The following is a 24,185-nucleotide window of genomic DNA, read 5'->3' on the forward strand; positions in this document are numbered from 1 at the left end:
CCATACACACATGAACAGAGTTTGGTGCAAATACCAAACTCGCGCTTGAACCCCTAATAAATAAAATATAAAAACTGTATATACCAACATAAACCTTCAGAGCCATTTTTGTGGTTTAAAAATGTTTAATAAAATAAGATTATACCATACTGATGACAACTAAAACACTTAAAATTACAACAGTCACAGACATAATCTGTTTATAATCAGATTAAATGATAAAAAGGTATAAAACAAGACTGAAAAGCAAAGCAAAACAAACAAAAAAACCAAACAGAAAAAGAGTGCTCAGTGTCTGAGACGAGTGCGTCGTGTGCGGGCGATGGGTGTAGTCACTTTAGGAGTCTCACTCTCAGCCATGACAGCATCTGCAAAGAAATCAGAATGAAGCATTTTAACGAGTAAAAGAACTCTGCTGAAAATTTAACACTAAGAAAAATAAATAAATAAATAAAATAAAATAAAATAAAATAAGTGAAAGTGACTGACCCTCTTCCTCCTCTTCATCACTGGTGAAGGTGATGGCGGGTTTGGGACGAGAACGAGATTTTCTTGGGGTTACAAGGTCACTGTCGTCCAACTTCGGTTTACCACGACCTGAAGGATATGAAGATGCACAATGAGATTCATTTTATAACAGAATTATTTATTGTATGTTTGTGAAGAATTTGCTCAAACTCTTCACCTCGTGTGGTTCTGCGAACACTCTTGGGTGGCAGTGGCGTATGGAGGTTTTGGCTCTGCGTGTCTCCCGTCTGCTGTTCCTCACTCTCCACATTCTCCAGTCCTTTAGTGTGAACAGCCGTCAAACGCTTCTCATAGTCTTCAACCTGTGCCTAAACAAATACAGCTACTTTTAACATAAGAACAAATAGCAACGTCACCAAGTCCCGATCAATGGTCGTGTATGTATAATACAATGTTTTGCCACCACACATTCGCAAATGCAGTACCTTAAACTGTTGTTTTGCTCTTCTACGGAGTTTAGCCGCAATGGATAGGAGAGGCTGATAGACTCCAGTCTCAGTGAGTTTATCACTGTAACAGTCCCAGCACTCCTGCAGCTTCTTGAAACCTCGCTCACACACAGACAACAAGGAAAGAGACACGGCTAGATCTGCCCATTGACGCTCCGTCCTGCAGACAGAACAGATAACGCATAAGAGGGAGATTCTGACTTATCTGTCAAAGCAGCCCAATCTCACAACAGAACGGTTGCTCTAACAATATTTTCCTGTGCACCACAAAAACAGCTCTCATTGTCCATTTTTAAACTTGATTTTGGGGAACGACATCAGTGTATGTCATCTTTGAAGTAGGGCTGCAACAACTAATCAATAAAATTGATTTAAACTGGCAATGAATAGACAACGAAAATGATTAGAGATTAGTCAAGTCTGTGAGCTTGGAAACCATCATCCGGTCATGTCGCTTTACAATAGTGAATTTATAGGGGGAAGAAGTAGTCACAAAACACATATGGAAAATAGAGGACACAGAGTGAGCTGATCCGGGAAAGAGCAATAATTTTGACAAAAATACACATTTTGCTAAAAATTGTGTTAGAAATTAATTATAGGTTTAAAAATATTCAAGTAATTATATTTATGAAACCAGTAAAAGTAAAGAAACTATTGTTGGAATAGCCCATTAAATGTAATATAATTACCATGTTCAGACGAGTTCAAAAGAACATTGTTCTTTTGGTTTTATTTTTTAATTTTTGCTTTGAAACCTAAAAACTGTTTGCTTACTATTTTAGATATAATTTTAACCCTTTTTTGCTTATAAATGTACAGCATAGCCAACAGACACCTACATTCACTATATTTGTTTTCCTAGGCTTTATATTACATTGTTTGGAAGATGGCATTGGGCAGGATGTGGAGTAACATTGTTTAAAATATTGGACTATTATACATTAAGATTTTTTTCTAAATTTATTTTAATTTTAGATCTGATTAATCAAAAAATAGTCTGCAAATTAATTATCAAAATAATTGTTAGTTGCAGCCCTACTTTGAAGTACACAAAATAATGGAAGAACGGTTCATTGTGAAACTGTAGCCTAAAGAGAATCGTGCAGAAAGACGAATTGCACATTAGCCGCGTTTCCATTACAGATTTGCACAAAACTTTTTGCGCTATATTTTGTAAATTTTTTGTAAAGTTTATTTCGATAAACTATTGCAAAATGATGGTGTTTCCATTAACCGATGTTATATGACTAAAACTCTTGTGACGAGTCATTTTCTAAAAGATACTTCTTTCTGAGAGCTTTATTTGGAGCGTCATATTTGCCATGGCTTCTGGAAGCCATTCTCCCTCATATGCTTCCATGGGTGCTTTTCAATACTCCAATGGATGCTTCCTCATTTCTTCACTCCTCCATCCTGTGACCTGGAAACCGATCAAAGAAAACCTCGAAGGCCATTTTAATTCTATAAATGCACCGTGAGGTGAGGAACGAGGAGTGAGAAAGCTTCCAGAGGAGCTATGAGCGAGGATGCACAGGTGCATAGACATCCGATACTATTAGTTCCTATTATATTAATTAATGGTTAATAGATTAATACTGTTAGTATTAGGTGTCAAACTTCAACATGATGACGCTGAGGACACTTTAAACTGCCACTCCCGGCATCAAGTATATTCAAATATAAAAATTAGATTTCCTTTGATTAAAACGTCTTCGTTGACACCAAAGGTTTGGGGACATCACGCAAGTTACGTTGCTACAGCCTTCGTATTGTAACCTTATCAAAGAACCTAATAAAATATGAAAATAGATATTCCCAAATATTTAATATAGGCTATAGGGAATCGCACACAACATACATGGACTTTTTTTTTTAAATTTACCCGACCCGCTTGGTCCGCGGGTTATGAGACGACTCGCGCAACACTACTGTGCTATCTTTAAGCAATGATGATGTGACTATGTCAGGTGACCTAAATGGAATATTTTGCAAAACTGCAATTTTTTGCTTTTTCGAATTGCATGAAAAACCACCTCATGTGAGCATAAAATATTTTTTGCCATGTTTGGGAGTTTATGCGAAATTGGCGTTTTCCATTGAACGCAATTTCATTTTGCAATTACAATTTGCGCAATTTGAAGGGTAATGGAAATGCATCTATTGTCCGATACTCACTTTGCTGTTCTGAATCGTTGGCAGAGCTTCTCCACTAAACTCTCCGTCTGTCTCTCTTTAGTGATGTAGGAGAAGAGTCGTCTGAGAGAGACAGTTAAAAAGGAGATTTATCATGTTTGTCATGCAGAATAAGTGAAACTGCACTAACGACATTAATGATGACTCACTTCATTATGGTGTTGAAATCCTCCTCCTTCATTCCACGTTCAGGATCAGATAACCGGCTGATGATGTCTGGCAGCAGGTTGTAAATGGCATTGTCCTGAAGATATAGGCAGAGTATTATATATGGGGCTTCTCGTTTTTGGAGGTATGATGAGATGAGAGAGAGAAAGCAGAGCTGCAGTGGAAAAGCTACCTTTGCAGAGAGCTCATTAAAGAAGTTGAGAGCGAGGCTGGCAATGTGTGGCTCAGGGTCCAGCAGGAGCACTGCAACCTCACTGACCTGACCTTTGACCTTCATCACGTCCTTCAGCACCAGCTGCGTCAAAACAGTGATGGCGGTCAAACGCACAGATGCATTTTCATCACTCAACCTTAAGAGAAATCAGTTACAATACTGATCACCACAAACCACCACACAGTAATAAACATTTCGACTTAGCCCTATGCCAACCAAATAGTGAAATTACTTCTCTGCCTAAATTAGTAAAGTGCTCTAAATTGAAATGAATCAAACTTTAAAATGACTACAATGTAATTTAGTAAGGAGGTAAAAATAATACTACTGATTATGTAAAACATTCCAAGTTGTTTTTCAGACAGAAATTCATGCGATACCTTTTGGCTTGGAACTACCTGGCATAAAGGTTGGGCGTCCAGGGTTCCAGGATGTTGGGAAAGCGGACTGTAAGGTCACCAAGAGCAACAATTGTGTTGGCTCTGATAACAGGAAGTGTGGATTTCTCCAGTACAGTGAACAGCAGCCTGATATTGTCTTTACAAACAGAAGGACTAGAGAAATAACGTTAATGTTAATATTGCTTGCCCAAAGAAACAAATATTACATATTATCTGTTTAAGAGTTTTGGCAGTAAAGACAACCATAATGTTACAAAAGATGAGCCATAACAGAAGTTTAAGAAATAATATAATATAATATAATATAATATAATATAATATAATATAATATAATATAATATAATATAATATAATATAATATAATATAATATAATATAATATAATATAATATAATATATAGAACAGAATCAAATGAAAAAAATAAAATAAAGACAAAACTTAGTGGCCGCAAATGTTTTAACTGTAGTGTAAAATATTATAAAAGAAATACCTGATCATCATATACTGAGACAGAGCCAGACAGGCAGCAGTAGTGAGCTGAGGGTGGGAATATTTTCCTGGAGAGCTGCAAACTTTCACCAGCAGAGGTAGAAATGCATTCAACATGTTCCCTTCTGCAACGCAAAACAAAAAAACAAAGTGCAACAGTGATCAGTGCTTTGTCAAGCAGGCAAAAAATTGTTCAAGAACCCGTTTATAAAGATTAAATTTACGCATTCCAAGCTAAACTGTTAAAATAGTGAAAAATAGTTTTATTAGATGGGCTCACCAGCTAATAACTCAGTCTCACAGATCTTGCGGATAAACTCCGCCTCAGTGTCCTCAGCTGAAGCGCCAACTAGCCCGAGCTCCTCCTCCACACAACTGTCATTAGCCTAGCAAAAGAGGCACAAATCAGTCAGCAGTAGTATGATAGAACAGCACTTTAATGTGATTGTGCAGAAAACAGGTAACAACCAATCAGAGGCCTGTCTTTATTAACCTTTTTGTTGGCAGGTGCCTTCTCTTTCTCCTCCTCCTCTTCCTTTTCTCCTCTCCTCCTCCGTAGCTCAGAGCTGACACTCCTCTCAAGGTGAGACACCTGCCAGAAGGCCACAGCTCCACACAGTGACAGCACCTGGGCCAAGCTCACACAATTCACTAGAAAAAGAATGAGAATGCGTTACTCAATAATAAGCATGAAAAAAAAAAAAAATGCTTGGGTCTCATGCTCACTCACCAAGGCTGCAATTATTTGATCAGAAATACAATAAAATGGTACAATTCTGAAATACTGCTACTATTTAAAATATGTTTACCATTTTAATATATCCTAAAATGTAATTTATTCCTGTGATGGCACAGCTGAATTTACAGCAGCCACCACTCCAATCAGTGTCACATGATCTTTCAGAAATTAACATACCGGTGCTTAAGAAACATCCTTATCAATGTTGAAACAGTTGTCCTACTTAATATTACCATTTAAATCAATTCTTTGAATAGAAAGTTCAAAAGAGCATTTAGATGAAAGATTTATTTGTAACAATGTCCCTGCTGAATAAATTCTCTTTTTTTATTTCTAAAGTTATGCATTATGCAAAAAGTTCATGTCCACATTACCTTGCTCCTCAGAGCCCTGAGACTCGCCTTCCTGCAGTTGTGCCTGGTTGGGCTCTCTTCCCTCTGTGATTTGCTCTAATAGGAGACGAGCAGAGCGCTGGAGGAGGCGGGAACACAGCTGGTCGGGTGACTCTGCTAAGAAGTAGATGAGACGGACAGCCTGTTCCATGAAGGTCTGCCAATGGGGGTCAGACTGGACAACTCCTGTTCAAATGAAGATACAGCCATTACCAAACAGGAGAGATGTATGAAAGAGAACTCAAGATGAAAAGAAATAAGGAAATGAGAGAAAGATCATGTTACATGATCCAGCATCAACAGATTGGGTGATTCAATCACAAGCAGAAAAAGCTAAATACAAGTATAAATAGGTTCTGTGTCCACATCACATTTGAAACAAAAGTGAACATCCTTCACAAAGGACCACCTACTCAGATGAAACGAATCACAGGAGGACACACTGGGGGAAAATGTGGCAAAGCATGGGCTTTAAAATTTTTGGTACAGCTTTTTAACCCACACTTTTGATCAGATCACCCAATACTAAAGCTAAAACGAGGTGTAACCACCACCAAAAAAACAACAACAACAACAACAACAACAACAAACCATCAGCAATGGCCTGGGACAGACAGCTGAAGAGATGGTGGTCCATAGGAAGCCTGAAAGGGACACCCTTGGATTGCTTAAACACAAGAACATAGAAGTCAGCATGTTAGAATTCATGTGACACTGAAGCCTGGAGTAATGGCTGCTATAAATTCAGCTTTGCCATCACAGGAAGAATTCTCATTTTAAAATCTTTACAATTTAAAAATAAAGGTTTTTAACTGTTATATGTTTCACAATACTCAGTGCTTCCCACACAGACTTTACTTGGGGCCGCCCAAGTATATGGAGACACATTTTTGCTTTTATTATTTTTATCCTCTTATACTTTTATATCCGCCCAATATAATGAAACCATCCGCAATCGATTAACTAGTCGTTTTGTACCTGCTCGTTATGAGTGTCAGAACTGTTTACTCCCGCTAACATTCCCACGGGCGCTGCGCCGTTGCTAAGCTTCAGACTGCTTCAAAGTGATTCTCAATTAATGAAAAGCGCAGATTTATGCCAAGCGATTGCTAATGAACTCAAGTTGATGAAATATTACAATGTCTACTTTATGGCCTTTATATAAAATGTTTAAGACGGTTGTAAGAATCTGAAGGATCAGCCTATAATAATAGACATTTCAAAATAAGAGTACCTGTGTATTTCAGGCTTGTTTATAATTAAAAGTCACATACTAAGTTTTTTCTATTTCTTTTGGGCATTATTGGTATTTTTGTTACACAATAAATTGTATTTAGTTTGATTTCCATTTAATTCATAGTAAAATTATTATAGTCTCCCCCACAGGAAGAGAAGACTAAGAACATTATTTGACACGTGTATTATTCATTTTATAAATTTTACTAGTAAAATCTGTGTCCCATTCACTGAGAGAGACACTATATGACAGCAAGGACAACATAGGAAAAGGTGAACCATTTAAATGCTGTAATTTTGCATAATTTACAATGTATAATATTAGTATGTAATTAAATGTAATATGCTATGTAATTAAAATTAATTTCAATAAATAAAATTACTGTAAAAAAAAAAAAAAAAAAAACACACATTATTTGTTTGTCACATGTAGTAGACCATTTTTGTGCCATGGGTAATAGGAGGATTTTTCGCCCGACTACCACCGCAAGTATATTTCAAACCTGTGGGAAGCACTGATACTATAGTTTTTACTGTATAAGAAGAAAATGCAGCCTTGGTGAGCATAAGAGACTTTTCAAAAACATTAAGAAAATATTATTGACCCCTATCTTTTCAATGGTAAGATATATACATAAAGTGTATACATACCCTCACATGGTCTGTTATATTAGCGATGGTGATGAGTGTGTCTCGAGCCAGCAGATAATCTTCAGCAACCTTTTCACCCAGAGCAACAGAACAGAGTGTGTCCAAATTACTCAGAACCACCTCTCGCTCAGCACTAAAACAAAAAGTATATACACAAAAAGTTAGACAAAGTAAAGTACACCATGCCTTAACATATTACTTAAGCAGCACGACAAAGACAGGAATGCCCTCAGATTACCAAAGAACCAGCTCATAGCTCACTGGACATTATAGAGAACGGAGTTTCGACCTGTGCCCCCCACACACACACAAATACACACGCATACATACTATGACTACCCTTCCCATCTCTCTCCTGCATTTCTCTGAAGGAGAGCTTGAGGGGAAGAACTCTTAATGTAGGCCAGCCCTTACAGCAAAGCAGCAAATCTCCACTGCCCAGCCAAGATTACCAGCCAACAGGAGCACAGGAGAGCTCCGACTCTTACCCACTGAGCTCACATTCGCCTTGGTCTCATCATTGGGCAAAATTATTATGCTGTGACATTAAATGGTTACTTCACCCAATAATGAAAAGTTCTGAGAAAATTAGCAATGATGTTGCTGCCTATGTGTGGTTCAGAAACCTCTCAGATTTCATCAAAAATATCTTAATTTGTGTTCCGAAGATGAACAAAGGTCTTACGGGTTTGCAACGACATGAGGGTGAGTAATTAATGACAGAATTTTCATTTTTGGGTGAACTAACCCTTTAAATCAGTTCAGCAGATTCAATGACTAACAAATCCAGGAAGTATGAAGAGTTTAACAGTCTCACCGTGCTGCCATGCCCAGCAGTAGCACTGCAGCTCTCCTGTGAAGTGCTTTAGTCTCTCGTTTACCAGAGAACCTCTCCCACAAAACTTGCACCACTGAAGTCTGCAGGGCACTCTCATTGCTGAAAAACTCCTGGACCTGCACAAAGAAAAACAACAACTGTCAAAAGTAGTAGTATGGGATTGACTGCTTACACGAGAAGCTAAAGACACTCACAATCTCCTCCAGACACTGGATGGTCCCCAATGAAGCATCAACCATCAGCTCTGACAGACTGTCCACTAAAGTCTGAGCCTTCGCTCTGATGGACAAACACAAAAGACCATTTGAGCTACAGTACATTAAATTGTTCTCTTAGCCTTAAGGAGCAAACCAAAACGTTTGCATACCTGGTGTTGTCACCGTGAGGGTTGAGATACAGGCGTCTGTAGGCCTGGATGACAGCGTCCTTGATTGTAACATCAGTGGACCAGACCAGAGGCAGCATCTTTCTGACTCCACACACGGAGTTGGCCACACTAAACTCAAATGCTGTGACACAGAACTGCACAGCTTCCTGCACAACTGAAAGAGGGAGACCAATCAGAGAAAAATGTTAAAGTCATGATAAAACAGTAGCAACAGATGTTATCTTCTGTATTGTGATCTATATTTTAGGAAAAGTAATTACCGAGGGAAAAAAAAAAAAAAAAAAAAAAGGGAGAGGGACTTCATAGTAATTACCTGTAGTAGTTTTCCAGTACAGCATGTTGTTAATGACAGCAATGGCTCTTTCCACTTGTAGAGCAAAGCTCTCTGTGTCTTTCAAGTACTGAACCAACATCTCCTGCTTCTTTAGTTCACTCTCTTTCCCTTCATTGACTTCACCCTCTTTCTGTGGGGTGAGTGGAGCATCGCTCGCCACGGTCTCAGGTGTCTCCTGCTCTGGGCCTGAGAGGAGAGAGATACACATCATATTCATGTTTTTATTTGGACCAAGAACCCCATCATCTAATCTAGGCAGGTGAGAATGAACAAGTTTCTGTCTGTCACCATGGTGCACCTCAGCAAGATGCTTTAATATGGAAGTTATTTAGAAGGCCATTCAAAGTATCAATAAACACATACCCTTGAAAAGTGTTGCGAGTGTGTCGATGAGCTTTTCTGCATTCAAGTCAGCCAGACCCGAGAAGAATGCCGACTCTGGGAACAGGGAGTGTGCCCGCACACACAGACCAACCGCCTTCCTACACACAGTTAAACACCACACATTGCATGTCTGTATGCAGAAATAAGGGTATAAGAGAATGGGTGTTAATTCACATGTACCTGTATTTACTTTCTCGGAGAAGCTGCGCAATTTGGATAGCAGTATCCCTGTCGCTTCTTTTCTCCTCTCCCCCAGTCTCCTCCTCCTCTTCTTCTTCATTATTTTCTTCCTCACTTCCAGGCTCCAGCTGTGCTTTCACGGTTATCTCCACCTCAGGCTTCATTGCGTCCCAAAGATCGGCTGCTGTGATGACTGCAACTAGAAAACAAAGCTTAAAATCTTACATCTGGACACAAATTGATAGTGACTCAGACCATAGCTGAAGACTGAAAGGAGCAATTCAATTAGAAAAGCAACATACCAGGCACTTTCTCTTTCTGGGCATCTCTCATCTCTTTTAATTTGGCGATCTCCTTATCCAGGGGCTTTTTTAGGTCTACACTGCTTAACTTAACATGGACAAAACAAAAGCAGGTACATTTAATGTCTGTTCAAAAGTTTGACGTTATAAATTTTATTTATTGTTTTTTTTTTTAAAGAAGTTTTAAAGGGTTAGTTCACCCAAAAATGAAAATTCTGGCATTTATTACTCACTCTCATGCCGTTCCACACCGTAAGACCTTTGTTAATCTTTGGAACACAGATTAAGATATTTTAGTTGAAATCCGATTGCTCCCTATGGAGGCCTCACGGAGCTAAGGACACTTCCTCTCTCAAGATCCATACTAAAAACATTTAAGTCGGACCATGCGAGTACAGTGGTTAAATATTAATATTATAAAACGACGAGAATATTTTTGGAGTGCCAAAAACAACAAAATAACGACTTATTTAATGATGGCCGATTTCAAAACCCTGATTCATTTGTGCTCCGAATCTTCCTGAAGCAGTGTGTCCAATCTGCTGTTCGGAGCACCAAAGTCACGTGATTTCAGCCGTTTGCATTTTGACACGCGATCTGAATCATGATTCGATACAATGAATCATTTGTGCTCTGATGCTTCCTGAAGCAGTGTTTTGAAATCGGCCATCACTAAATAAGTTGTTATTTTGCGTTTTTGGCGCTCCAAAAATATTATCGTCGCTTTATAATATTAATATTGAACCACTGTACTCACATAAACTGATTTAAATAGGTTTTTAGTACCTTTATGGATCTTGAGAGAGGAAATGTCCATTGCTCCCTATGGAGGCCTAACGGAGCCATCGGATTTCAACTAAAATATCTTAATTTGTGAAGATTAACAAAGGTCTTACGGGTGTGGAACAGCATGAGGGTGAGTAATAAATGACAATTTTCATTTTTGGGTGAACAACCCTTTAATGCGCACCAAAGCTGCATTTATTTAATCAACAATGCAGTAAAAAATATTCTGAAATATTACTAAAAATTAAACTTTAAAATATATTAAAATAGAAAATTTAAGTTTAATTTTTCCTGTGATTGTGGAGCTGAATTTTCAGCATCATTACTCCAGTCTTCAGAAATCAATCTAATATGCTGAGATGGTGCTTAAATTTTTTATTATCAATGTCAGGGTTCCTACACATTTTCCATTTCAAAATTCCATACTTTTCCATACTCAAATTTCCAGACCTTCCAAACGATTTCTGCCATTGGTAAGCCTCGGTCTCCTTTTCTATGTTTTCTCTTTTACATGTTTGTAGTCCGGGTCCTACAGTCTTTTAGTGATTTTTAAATTAGTGTTTGATTGTTGAAGTTTTGTATTTAGTAATCACGTCTAGGCCCTTCTCTTCCTAAAACCACGTACCAGTGTGACTTTTGTTGGGGATTAATCTACAAGTACTAATATATTCCCTGTTTAACAGGGTGGCGTAGTGACTTAGTTTGTTTCCCTTTCTGACCATACCACTCGCTACATAAGTGTAAATATTAAATTTCTCTATTAAATCGATAGATTTATTTTATAGACATCCTTCTGTGATTTATCCATTCTGGTCAATGTTTGCTCTGTTGTCAGTAGTAGTTGTTGGTATCGAAACATTTCTATAGAGTTGCCTATGAGTACGAGTAGCCTAAACGAGTGCAGTATGATAGTTTCTGTAATATTTTAGTAATGTAGGACTTTCTAAACATATGTGCAAAGTGAAGAGAAGTGAAAAAAAGTGATGTGTATGAACTAAATAGTTGTAGGGCATCCTCCCCCAGGAGAAGATTTTTGTAATTTCAACATTTAAACGAAGCATTCTGGTGCACTCTGACAAGAAAATAAATGGAAAAAAAACAACAACATTTGCTTCAAGTAAAATTAAATAAATAAATAAAAATAAATTGGCACTAGGGCTGTGCATTGACAAATTTCACAACTCAATGCGATTTTGATTCAGAAGCTTGCGATTTGATTTTGATTTGATTCAGTATTTGTTAATTTGGGGCCTATCAGGTACAATACATGGCAAATTTCCTCAAAGAAAAAAAAACAATGCTGTAAACTGTACAGGGAACCACAGCTGGTACATCATTATAATAATAGGTTAAAATGGATTTGTAAGCTACTTACATATAGGCTAAATTACACATAAGTTTTTATAATAATTTAATAAATCTTTAATGTCAATTATTTTTCTACTCTTTTTTTATGAAGGCTAAACATTTAAATGGTGGCTGTCATAACATGTGCTTCAATATTGAATGTATAAATCCATTTTAAGTACAAATACAATGAATATGCAATACATAGTGCATATTTTTAGCAAAATTCTCCTCTCAAAGTTAATTTTTGTAGTTAAATAACGAGTTTTTGGACATTTAATGGCTTTTCTGAGGTAGGCTAAATGTGACATTTTTACAAGCTATTTTATTTGAAACACTGATTGATCAATTGCATGTGACATGATACAGATTTCGGTAAGTTGTACTGCATATTTCAACATACCTTTTGGAAGTTCATTTATGTTTATTTTGTGTTGTAACTAGTAAAGCGGATGAAATGGTTGGTTCAAAAGTGCTATAGCGATCCATCACGCCACAGAGCAGAGAGCACCAAGAAAGATTGCGACTCACTCCAGATTATGGGAAAGTAGCCCATTTTCGATTCTTGTGAGAATCCTGTGACAAGCACACACTCGCCCCGAAAAACTCTTTGGATCTAAACGATTCACATAAATTACGTATTTTGATTCAAAATGGCTAATTTTGCCAAAAAGTGACTAGTTTGCAGGTATGATAAATTAGAAAACTGAATAGAGCCAATATTCTGGAAACAAATATTTTTCCATACATTTCCAGACCTGGAAATTACTCAAATCAAATTCCATACTTTTCCAAACCGCGTAGGAACCCTGCAATGTTGAAAACAGTAGTGCTGCTTAATATTTTTTGTGAAAAATGAATTTTGAAAAATGTACATACTTTGAATAGAAAGTTCAAAAGAACATTTGAAATAGAAACCTTTTTGTAAAAATGTAAACATCTTTAAATGTCACTTTTGATGCATGTAATAGGTCCTTTGCCGAGTAAAAGAATTTATTTAAAAAAAGGCTTACTGACAGCAAATTTTAACACTAGAGTTTCTACCAGATGTTTTAATTGCACATGTTTGTACCTTGCAGCTGTAAGGGTTATGAGCAATGAAGGCAGCCAGCAGCTGGATGGCACTCTTACACACATGGACAGACTTATCACCCAGACGCCCGACGGTCAGCTCCATAACTTCAGTGTACCTGCATAGTGGCAAGGCCTGTCAGAGAGAGAAGGGAGATTATATGTCAAGAAAAATACACCTTATTTTCTGTTGCCCTGAAAGGGGGACCCACAAGCCACTCACCTTACTGTTGACAATACGTGCATAGACCTGCAGCACACGTGCTCGGACATGTGAGTGGGCATCATGGATGTGCTCCTGCAGTGTGTCCAGAAAGCGATCTCGGCCAGCACGAGCAGAATCATCCAGTTTATCACCGGACAAAACCCGGACCAGAACCTCCCCGAGAACCTCACACACAGCCACTCGCAGACTCGGACTCTGTCCAAACACAAACACCATGTTAACATTTTTCTTTTTTGCTCTAGTGTGTGTTTTATAGAAAAACTTTAATGGTTGCCCTCAGATTACCAAAGAGAGAGCTCATCGCCAACAGAATTAATGCAGAGACCTGAGGCTCAACCTGTGACCCATACACACACAGACACACACACACACAAAACAACTGTAAGCCTCCTCCTTTCTCCTTCCCTATATCTTCAAAGGATAGAAATTTAAGAGGAAGAGGCTTGTTGAATTTAGGCAGGCCCTTACAGCAAGACAGCAAACCTTCACTGCCCAGCCAAGATTACCAGCCAATGGGAACACAAGAGAGCTCAGACTCAAATTCAGTGGGCTCATATTCGCCTTGGTCTCATCACTGGGCAAGAATCCGGTGACAGGAGTGATGCAAAAGAGAACATGTGTGACTGTACCTCTCCATCCAGGTGTGTCAGGAGAACACTGATGTTGGGGATCATGGTTTCGGGTACCAGAGTACTGAGTTCCGACAGAAAGCTGGAGAAAGCCTTCACACCTGAACCTTCTCTAGCTAGTTCCTCACTCGACTTTTGACCAATCTCTCTGAAATACATGATGAAAAGCATCAAGATAGTACAACCAAAACGCTATATCATGGTAATGACATGTCATTAAAAATATTACTCTGCTTGTAAATTCATTCCCAAAATGTTATGCATTTTAAAAGAATATCTAGTAGCCTGATAGATGTACGCCAAAAGCTTAGGTTTGTTTATATAAAAAAATAAATAAATAAAATAAAGAGCTGCCCTCTAATAGTAGACTAGAAGAGGCTTAGCCGACCAAAAATGGTATTAGTCGGGAAGAGAAAACAAAACAAAAAACAACCCACAAAACAAAAAGTGGCAAAATCACAGTCTGTGACAGATCATTAATGGCAGGAAATTCAAACATTTGCCTATCATTCCTCATCCTCAAATATAGCAGGTATGAGAAACAGGCAAGTAGTATCAGGTAAGTAGTATCAACTTTACAAGTCCACTCGCTATAACATTAACCTAGATAAAGATGCGCTATTATTTGGAATACTCAAGTTTTTGTGTAGAGCGCGCGCTTACTGCATGACATGGAGGAACTGGTGTGATCACTTCCATTTAATTAAAGAAAACTTATTTTTGTTCATACAAATGAGAATAATCCAACATTCGAAACTAAGTGGTTTGCTTTTGTTTCTGTAAACTCACAACAACAAAACGTGCTTTTGTAAAATAATGAAAACAGGATGCGCTTGTGATGCGTTTAAATGAACTTGAGCATGTCTCGAACCAAAACTCAGATTTTCTCCTATCTGTGAGACAAGTATATGCTATGGAAAGCTTGAAAGGTCTACATTTAAATGAACAGATTCAAAGACTTTTCTCAGATTATGTTATCCGTACGAAACAAGCATATTAGCGCGTCCACTACTGTGGAGATGACGAGTCAGTATCAACCTTATTGCTGCAGCCAAAAACACACAAAACACTGGTTTATCAATGAATGATCAAAATGTTTAGACGTCTCCTGTTTTTTCATGCCACATTCATAATCATTACTTCTGCCGGTGCGCTGCTCCAAGCTTCATGCTTGTGTTTGAGCGCATATTAGGCTATGTATTATATAAGCAATTAAAGGCTCATTACTATGATCTATATGGTTTAATATAAACACACGATTAGTCAACTAATCGCTTAAATGAATGACAACTAGTCGACTACAATATAGCTTATATAGAAGGGTCTTTGAATATTTACTTGGACAAAGGAGGCCTTGGAGTCAAAAAGGGTTGAGAACCATTCATGTAGACTATAATTATCCATTTTATTTATTTGTAACCAAAGCCTGGTTGAATCAGACTGTAAAGCACAATCTATATTCCCAGCAACACCACCCAAGTATATGAGTAACACCAAAAAGCCTTAAATTTCACCTCATGATCTCTCCAACGATGGCCTTGACCCCGTACTCTGTGCTCCAGGCAGCCACAGCTTGCGCACACACTGATGCCAGCTGCTCAAAGTGCTGCAGGAGCTGAATCACCTTCACACATGCTCCTGTACAAGACATAGAGAGCATATTCAAGACAACACACTCAGCTTAACATCTACAGAATAGCAAACCCACTTGTGGGTGCATGATGTGCATATAAACCCACCCAACATGTGATTGTATTTCTTCACCATGATTCCAAGTACATGAATGATGGCGTCTCTGGTGGACTTGCTCTTCATATGGCTTATGGTGGGGTTTTCCAGGAGTTTATAGCAACAGCATGTCACACAGCTACATAAACGATGCAAACGAAGCAAAAATAAATGGCACTTGTGATCAATGTAGACATGAAGTTTACAATAAAACAGAGCAAGGGGGACTGACAGTTTAAAGGGTTAGTTCACCCAAAAATGACATCTTCTCGTTCAAAAACCCATAAGACATTCGTTCGTCTTCGGAACACAAATTAAGATATTTTTGATATAATCTGAGAGCATTCTGACCACCGATAGACTGCAATGTTATAACCACTTTCAAAACCCAGAAAGGTAGTAAAGACATCTTTAAAATAGTTAATGTGACAGCAGTTATGAAGCGACGAGAATATTTTGTGCATTATTTGTTTTTGGCACAAAGTATTTTTGTCGCTGCATAACATTAACTGAACCACTGTGGTCACGTGGACCATTTTAACAATGTCTTTACTACCTTTCTGGGCCTTGAAAGTGGTAATTGTGTTGCACCATTGGAGGTCAGAAAGCTATTGTATTTTATCAAAAATATCTTAATTTGTGTTCCGAAGATGAACGAAGGTCTTATGGGTTTGGAACGACATGAGAAAGTAATTAATGTCAGACATTTTTTTGGGTGAACTAAGCCTTTAAAGGGAACCCCTGGTGTTAAGACTTGTATGGCTTAATATAACTTAAATTATGTCTCTTACTGAAATATGTAGTAAAAAAGAAGCCATGAAAGATTTACATTCATTTAAAAAAAAATCCACATCGTTTTATACACCTTTTGGATCAAGGGTGGTACCATTTTGTTTAGGTGCACAATCAGTGACGTCAAATGGTTGCGCTCAGCAAGCAACTCGCGCTAACTGTTGCTGTTTTTATCACAATAACCTGAAAAAATACAATACAATGCCACATTGTGCGGCTTCTGGCTGTAATTTTCAGTCAAAGGGCAAAAGGAGAAGCGATGCAGGTCTTCACTGCTTCCCTAACGATAAGAAGAGAGGAGGGTAAAAGAAGAAAAAAAAAAAAAAAAGGGGAAGATGCATGTGGACGAACAAAACTTCCTAAAGACCCTCTGTTTTCTCCACTTTAACCCTGATGACTTTGAGGCTTTTAGTAGACCACAGCTACTGAAAGAGCTTTCAGGTGGTGATGGATATAAGCATAGGCTTAAACCAAATGCTGTACCGTCGATTTTTACCCACAGAGTCTCTAAACGCCCTTGGATAGAGTGAAACTCCTGCAAAGACTTCAGAAGACGCAATCATCTGGATCTACATGCACATTTCAAATTTCCTAAATATCCTAATTATTGTTAATATGTAATTCATTTTTCCAGGAGCTCATTGCTTCTACCTTCAATTAAACTGCTAACAGTGATTGCAAATTAATTGCCTAAATTACTACATTATTTGCTAACTGCATTCTTTAAATTGTAATGTTAGCATGCATTCTCTATAAAGCTGCTTTGAAACTATATGTATCATGAAAAGAGCTATGCAAATAAATGTGAATTGAATTGAAATGTGAATTGAAATCTGCAATGTAAAACAGCAGAGACAAGACGCGCTAGATGCCATCCTGATGTCGCCACAGCCACTGATTGGTGTAAGTTCAAGCTTGTTCGTGGAGGAACCTGATGATTCATCAGTTCATCGATTCACTCAGTAAATGAGACAATCAATCATACAACATTAGCTTGATCCATAAACTTATCTTGAACAGATCCAGTGAGAAATTGCATCTCCTTACAGCAAACGCTCTCCCTCTCGGTTAGCATCGGCAAGAAATTGTCAGAGACACCATCCATTTTGCCCCCTCGTTTTGATATAAATTCATAATTAACATCTTCAATGTTTTCATCCTCACTAATTTCACGCGCTGGCTCAAATTAAAAAGGCTACACAGAAGACATAGTTGTGACACAGTGGGATCAAGTTAACAGAGCCACGATCAGTGCAACCATTTGACGCTTTTGACTGTGCACCTAAACAAAATGGCGCCGCACTTTGTCCAAAATATGTATAAAACTATGTGGATTTTTTTTTTTTTAAATAACAAGCCTTTCATGGGGTTTTCACTACACATTTCAGTAAGAGACATCATTTAAGTTATATTAAGCCATACAAGTCTTAACACCAGGGGTTCCCTTTAAGAGCAAGCATTACCTGACAAACTCCTCCTCTACTAGAGACAGACTCCACAGAGTGCGAATGTCCAGCTGCAACAGTTGAGTCAAACATTGAAGAACCGTCTCTCTCTCACTGTCCCATTGCAGGAGACCTTTTCCGGCAACTTTATCCTTCTTACGACCCTGAAAGAAACAGACGTTTAATATGTTCTACATACAACCAAAAAGCTCAGAAGCAACAGTTGTTGCCCTCAGATTACCAAAGAAGAGGTTCACTGCTGGTTGGCCCCATTAGGAGATGTGACTCTTTGCTAACTGACACATTTACACACACTCAGACACACAGACACACACACACACACACACACACACACACTATAAGCTGCCAAATCAGCCACAAATGCCCATTTCTAAAGGAGAACTGTATTATGAATGACAGCTGGCATTGATCTGGGTGGGCCCTTACAGCAGCGCAGCAAATCTCCACTGCTCTACCAAGATTACCCACCAATCAGAGAGCAAGAGAACACAAGATCCCAGCCAATACGCTCATATTTGCCTTTTTATCATCACAGGGCATAGTATAAACACTCATGAAAAACTTAATAGCATACCTTGCTGGGTGCAGTGACAATTGTCTCCCTGTATGAGTCGCTCTCCAGCATTTCTGTGAGTTTGCAGAGCAGAAACACACTCATTTTCACAGCATTGAGCTGCTGTTTGCGGTCCGCAGCTGACAGGGAGCCCGACAGGAGGAGAGTCGGCAGGGAAACCGACAGTCCCCTGACCACTGAGAATAGAGCATTGTGGGAAATGCAGTTGATCAATTGCACAAAATTATTTAGAAATGCTAATTAGTTTGACTATGAGAGATACCAACCTTGTATCAGCAACTCCAGCATGTCTTCTTTCACCGCCACATCTACTGTGCGACAATGTCTAAACATAATCAGAAAATTATGGTTAGAGAAAGTCATGGCAACACATGGGGTTAATGTTTAACAGGGCTCATAACATAACTATAAATATTTTTTCCTCTCTCATTACAAATTTAGTTCCGTTTAATACCCATATTGGTTTCTTGTCATGCAAAGTTTAACTGCTACTAAAACATAGGCTGTATAACAAAATTGGTGTACACTGTAAAATTGAATAAAGTTGAGATTATTATATAGTAGTCAACATTTGAAGTGGATCAAAAAAGTTCAAAGCTGTCCTAAGAAGAAGGTTTTAGCACAACTTTGATGAAAGGTTGATCAATTTCAAATGTTGACTACTGTAAAAAAAAAATAAAAAAAATAAAATAAAATAAAATTTTATACATACATATATATATATATATATATATATAGGAATGTGCCCACACTTACTGTAAAACACTGTATGCTGTGTCAAAATGCTCCAGGATGCACAGGGGCCCTTGACTTCTCAGTGCCGCTTTAAAGCCTTCGTAAGAGACAGAATAAAGTAATTACTCACTACAGATCAGAGCAGCAATAATAATAAAAAGTAACTTAAACAGATTAAACGAGCTCAGCAGCACTTACTGTTGATGTGAGACGGGAGCTGTTTGGCAGACAGCACATCCTGAACCACATACTGGTTAATAGCACCAGACTTCACGAGATCATCCAAACAAACCGGCACCATAAAATCCCACGACATCTCTGCACGCCTAAACAACCAGCAGTGAATATAAAGGTTTAACGTTATCTGTAGGAACAAAAATCACTAGAACGCAGCAGCAGAAAATATACACGATTAACGTTACATAAAGCTCGTCTGCCTATTTTACAGAAGCCTTCGTACTTATGTCGTTTAACATAATCGCAAAATAAAGAAAAAAAAAAGTTTTATTAAAACAAAAAAAAATGTTTGTTTTGTTTGACACAAGGGTAAGCTAACATGCTACGCTAACCAACAGTATAAACACACACAAATCTAATTTCCTTTAGTAAACGACACTTTCCAAGGTTTAAAAAAGTAATATGACATATTCGAAAACCCACCGTGTATAACGACCGATCTATTCTGAACAGCTCCTGACCAGATGAACTAACCCGTGGAAAGTTAACTTGGTTGACTGAACGGTTTGAGTCGCAGCTTTGAATTTCACACAGCGCGCCAAAGGAAGTACGCCATCACTGACTCCGCCCACTCACAAGCGTCACATTCAACTGATTGGTGGAGGGCGCCACACTACTCTGCGAATCATAGACATCATATAGGTAGACGCCCTATTGGCCGCTGGGCGATGAGATTTGCGGCCGCCATCTTAGACCGGTCGTACTCCTAAACTGCCTCCCAATTCGCCTACTTATACTACGTCCTAAAAGCATTTACTGTTTTTGTAAAGAAAAAGTACATACTTTTGAGTGTGTAGCAGAAGAGTAGACAAGCTTTGGGACATACTACCTCGTCATAACTGCATCTTTAATTGACGTTTCCGTCGCTTATTTACGCAACCTATAACTGTTTAAACTACCCTGTCAATCATCTTGTCACAGTTAAAATCCTCCACATTCAATTACATTTATTTTCCTACCATTTCGGAGAGAAATGTAGTCGCACGTTGATCTGCCAGTCATGGGTCTTTCATGCAGAGAATTCTCCTCATCTTTGCATGATGCATTTAAAAATTAATGACCAACGCATCATTATAAAAGTACACAATGCTGTTGCAGATGAAATATAATGTGGATAACATTTAATAAATATCTTTTCGTCAGGTTATATTGATTATTAATTATTCAAGCCCCTTTATCTTAACCGCTCTGCTTAACCGTCGAACCTCGTAAGTGTTTTCCACATAATTTAGCCTACTATTCAGATCAGAAAGAAGTTCGAAAGCACTTGTTAGAATGCGCTCAATGCACGAAACTTACTTTTAGCGTTAGGTAACGTTAAGTGCCTATTACAAGGGCGTAGATTTGGTTTCAACATTGGGGGGGTTGAACGTTGGTATGCTGTCTGTTTTTTTTTTTTTTTTATAATAATCTGTTTTGTGTGTAACGTTTATTGGATAATTTATTTTCTATCTATCTATCTATCAGTGGTGTAGTCGGGGCGATACGCACGCATACGCCGTATGCTTACTTTTTGCTCAGGGCTGTTTGCGTATTACGACTTCTAAGGATCAGTATTTGCGTATACCCACTTGTTTTTGCTTCGAAAGTCCATAAAAAAATGTCCTGTTATCTTCTCCTTTAACTGTGTGTCCAATGCTTTTGTGTAAACTCGCGATTCTTTGTTGTAATTGGTGCATGAGCACTTCTGTCATTCTACCTTTTTCCGCTCATCATCGGCTAAAAACCAGGCTGTGCGTGTTCGCGCTGCAGTGAGAGACTCCGATCAAAGCCGCTCGGTGTTTTGAGCGGCGCATTGAGCGCAGTTCTCTTGCTGCAGCGGTCTCGGCGTGAGAAATATGGTGGTGAGGAAATAAGACTATTCATTAATTATATAGCCTACATCATGCGTTCAGAGCTTTTATAAGCGCTAAGTTCCCGTACAAACTGAAAAGACCATAAACGCAAATGAAGCCTTGCTTATTTAATGCATTAGTGCGCGAATCAAAAGCGAAACATACTAGGCTGCTACTATGAATCTTATTAAGCTCCAAAAGTGTGAAAAGATTTCCACGAGCCATCCCGACACTGATGATAAAATGTGCGATCCATTTGAATTCTATTGAGAGTTAAACACTTTATAACGCTATAGAGAAAGTCAAACGTGATCTAGACTGATGGACAAAATGAACAAAAGACTGAAAAGAGGACGACAAATCTTGCCCCAACAATTATTAGGGAGCTTTTTAAACTATTCATGACCCTCCCTTATTAGAATTTATATAGTTTTATAGTAATTATGGTAAATTTGGCTAACTTGTAGAATTTATAACCTATTAAGGGAATTCACTAGATTTATATTACATCTGTGACATCTTGTTTCTATAGGCTATGTGTATAGGCTATTTTTTCATAACAAATGCTTTTATAATGGAAAATGATAGTTTGACTTCTTATAACACAATGAAGTAGACAATTCCATCAAACTGATACGCTTATATAGTAATAAATAATATAAAACTGAGTTTACAGAGGTTTCCGGGGAAACAGCTCTATTTCTGCTGCTCCATAAGCGCCACCTACTGACAGAGAGTGGTTTAAATTTTCATTCAGCCTGATTACTGTTTTTGTTTGTTTGTGACCACATTTTTATAATGTTAATAAATTAGATTTCGAATAATTGGCTTTTTTAACACCCTTTTGAATAAAATGAAACTTTAATTTCAGATATCACTTTTCACAGTGAATATAATTCCAAAGCAACATGTTTAAATAATAGTCAAACCAAACTGTAAAGCATTAAAAATTTAGAATTTTAGAATGCACTGTATTTATTTGTTTTTAATGAAGCATGTTACTAGTGAACAACAACAACATAAAGTACAATTACTTGTGTTTTTTTTTTTTTTTTGGGGGGGGGGGGGGGGTAATAGTAAACCACTTATTTTTTTAGGACTACACCACTGCTAGCTATCTATCTATCTATCTATCTATCTATCTATCTATCTATCTATCTATCTTTATGAAATTTATGAATAATCATTCATCAAATTCTAACATAACTGTAATTCTAAAAAGAAAGAAATTATGTTAAATATTAACACAGCCAGTAGGTGGCAGCGATTCGTTTTTTTTTTTGAGTCAGTCACTTAAATCGTTCATTCAGCCAATTCGTTCAAAAGTCAGATTAATTTAGGAAGAAAACAAACACCGATGTGAATACTTTTGTCATTGATAAATACAGACACTATTAAAACATGAACTAACAAAACAGACGGCTGTTTTGGTAACTGGTTGCAGTTACACTGTTAGCTATGGCTGAATTGCAATGGACTAGCTAGCTAAAATATATGTGGAGTGTACCTAGCTATTACAATATTCTCATACCTCCTTCTCAGTACATGCTTTATTCTTTTTAACGTCTCTCTTTGACCAGCAGTTTAATATAGTCGGCTGGGAAGCGGTTCTCTTCATTTTTTGAGCTACCCGTACTCTCTCATTCAAACAGTAGAGCGCCATTCGCGTTGTTTTGGTGAAAGTGCGACACGCATTGGTTGGACGTTACCAATCGGTTCAATGGAGGGGGAGGTATTTTTTTCTCTAATTTATTATGACGAACTCATATTTCAATAGAAACGAAATTATTGCTTCAAAATAAATTAATTCTACATATTTTTCATCTGATCTATGGTGATTTTTATGTTGAAATATTGGGGGGGTTGTAACTGAAGCATTTGAATATTGGGGGGGTTACCTCCCCCCCATCCCCCCCACAAACTACGCCCCTGGCCTATTACCAACACAATCCAATCTGAAGCATACATTGTTCGACCGGACATAACTGTTATTTGTGTTTGTGCACGTGATATCAGGAAGCAATGTATTCACACATGACGGCAAAGCGCAAATCGAGTTACCCCTCCCACTTCTGCTAGTATTACTGAGATATCTTATTTTACTGCAACTATCTGTTTCTGCTTCTTTATCATATTTATAGTGTGTGATTTATAAATTACCTTATATCCTACATCACATATTTTGATTTTGGACGTCTGGTCACTTTATATCTTATATCAGAATATTATATATAACTGTTAAGCCTACTATGAATATTAAAATACACTGAACAATGTGGACTGTATCATAGCTACATGAATGACCTTTGCAGCAAAAAAACCCGCGTCAAAATCAGTTAGGTATTCAGTGAGATATGATTAATTAAATGCGCTGACAGCTCATTGCACCTGTCAAACAAGTTACACTGAGTGGAGCTGGCGACCGGTCCAAGATGGCGGCTCCACGGCTCGTCCGTGCCAATAGGCAGTAGCGTTCGATAGGGCGTCTACCTATATGATGTCTATGCTGCGAATGGTACGTTAAAAAGTTACTAACCTTACCACATACGGTAATGTGGCAATTAAAGACAATGAATGTTGTGAAAAAACCAAAAACAAATATTTTGTAACAACAAAACTTAATTTTGAAAGTATATAACGTTATACGTATAAAATTATGGTAAAATAATGTTTATAAATAAATAAGTAAAAAAGTGAGGACATTTCCGTAAACCTCTGTGCTAACCATCTCACTTATGTTTGAGTGTCTTGTCTGCATTAGTTCATGTTTAAAGCAGTAATGTATTATGTTTGTTATTCTTGTTATTTTCGTTTTTATTTTACTCTTTTACCCCCAGTCTCGTTTTTGGTATGTTGTATCAACGATTTAC

The 24,185-nt window shown here is 37.8% G+C and overlaps 1 protein-coding gene and 3 non-coding genes across 4 annotated transcripts; all 4 read right to left on the reverse strand.

The window, feature by feature from the left end:
- Positions 1-116: 116 nt before the first annotated feature.
- Positions 117-20,010, reverse strand: ncapd2 (non-SMC condensin I complex, subunit D2). Its single transcript, XM_067362724.1, has 32 exons — positions 19,904-20,010; positions 19,442-19,569; positions 19,265-19,340; positions 18,775-18,833; positions 18,509-18,684; positions 17,932-18,077; positions 15,688-15,815; positions 15,463-15,586; positions 13,949-14,096; positions 13,317-13,514; positions 13,095-13,229; positions 9,890-9,977; positions 9,588-9,786; positions 9,387-9,505; positions 9,003-9,209; positions 8,669-8,843; positions 8,496-8,580; positions 8,281-8,417; positions 7,464-7,596; positions 6,168-6,243; positions 5,559-5,762; positions 4,939-5,096; positions 4,726-4,831; positions 4,447-4,570; positions 3,954-4,109; positions 3,514-3,691; positions 3,323-3,417; positions 3,156-3,236; positions 954-1,137; positions 686-836; positions 490-597; positions 117-368 (listed from the first exon to the last, which is right to left on the reverse strand). Exons 2-32 carry the CDS (start codon positions 19,557-19,559, stop codon positions 289-291), a joined length of 4,152 nt encoding a protein of 1,383 aa, XP_067218825.1. The 5' UTR covers positions 19,560-19,569; positions 19,904-20,010; the 3' UTR covers positions 117-288.
- On the reverse strand, positions 7,688-7,989 carry LOC137003974 (small nucleolar RNA U85). Its single transcript, XR_010892070.1, has one exon. It is a non-coding gene; the product is annotated as a small nucleolar RNA U85 (small nucleolar RNA).
- LOC137003975 (small nucleolar RNA U85) lies at positions 13,591-13,899 on the reverse strand. The gene has a single exon (XR_010892071.1). It is a non-coding gene; the product is annotated as a small nucleolar RNA U85 (small nucleolar RNA).
- On the reverse strand, positions 18,141-18,472 carry LOC137003977 (small nucleolar RNA U85). The gene has a single exon (XR_010892073.1). It is a non-coding gene; the product is annotated as a small nucleolar RNA U85 (small nucleolar RNA).
- Positions 20,011-24,185: the final 4,175 nt, after the last annotated feature.

This window comes from Chanodichthys erythropterus, chromosome 16 (genome assembly GCF_024489055.1).
Source record: "Chanodichthys erythropterus isolate Z2021 chromosome 16, ASM2448905v1, whole genome shotgun sequence".
Taxonomy (NCBI): domain Eukaryota; kingdom Metazoa; phylum Chordata; class Actinopteri; order Cypriniformes; family Xenocyprididae; genus Chanodichthys; species Chanodichthys erythropterus.

Excerpts from the sequence above, each read along its gene's own strand:
- ncapd2 (XM_067362724.1), bottom strand. The coding sequence starts at position 19,559 with ATGTCGTGGGATTTTATGGTGCCGGTTTGTTTGGATGATCTCGTGAAG. Across the intron at positions 15,816-17,931 it reads GTAGAGGAGGAGTTTGTCAG|CTGTGTGACATGCTGTTGCT; the intron begins GTAATGCTTGCT and ends TCGTTTATGTAG. Across the intron at positions 598-685 it reads TGTTCGCAGAACCACACGAG|GTCGTGGTAAACCGAAGTTG; the intron begins GTGAAGAGTTTG and ends CATATCCTTCAG.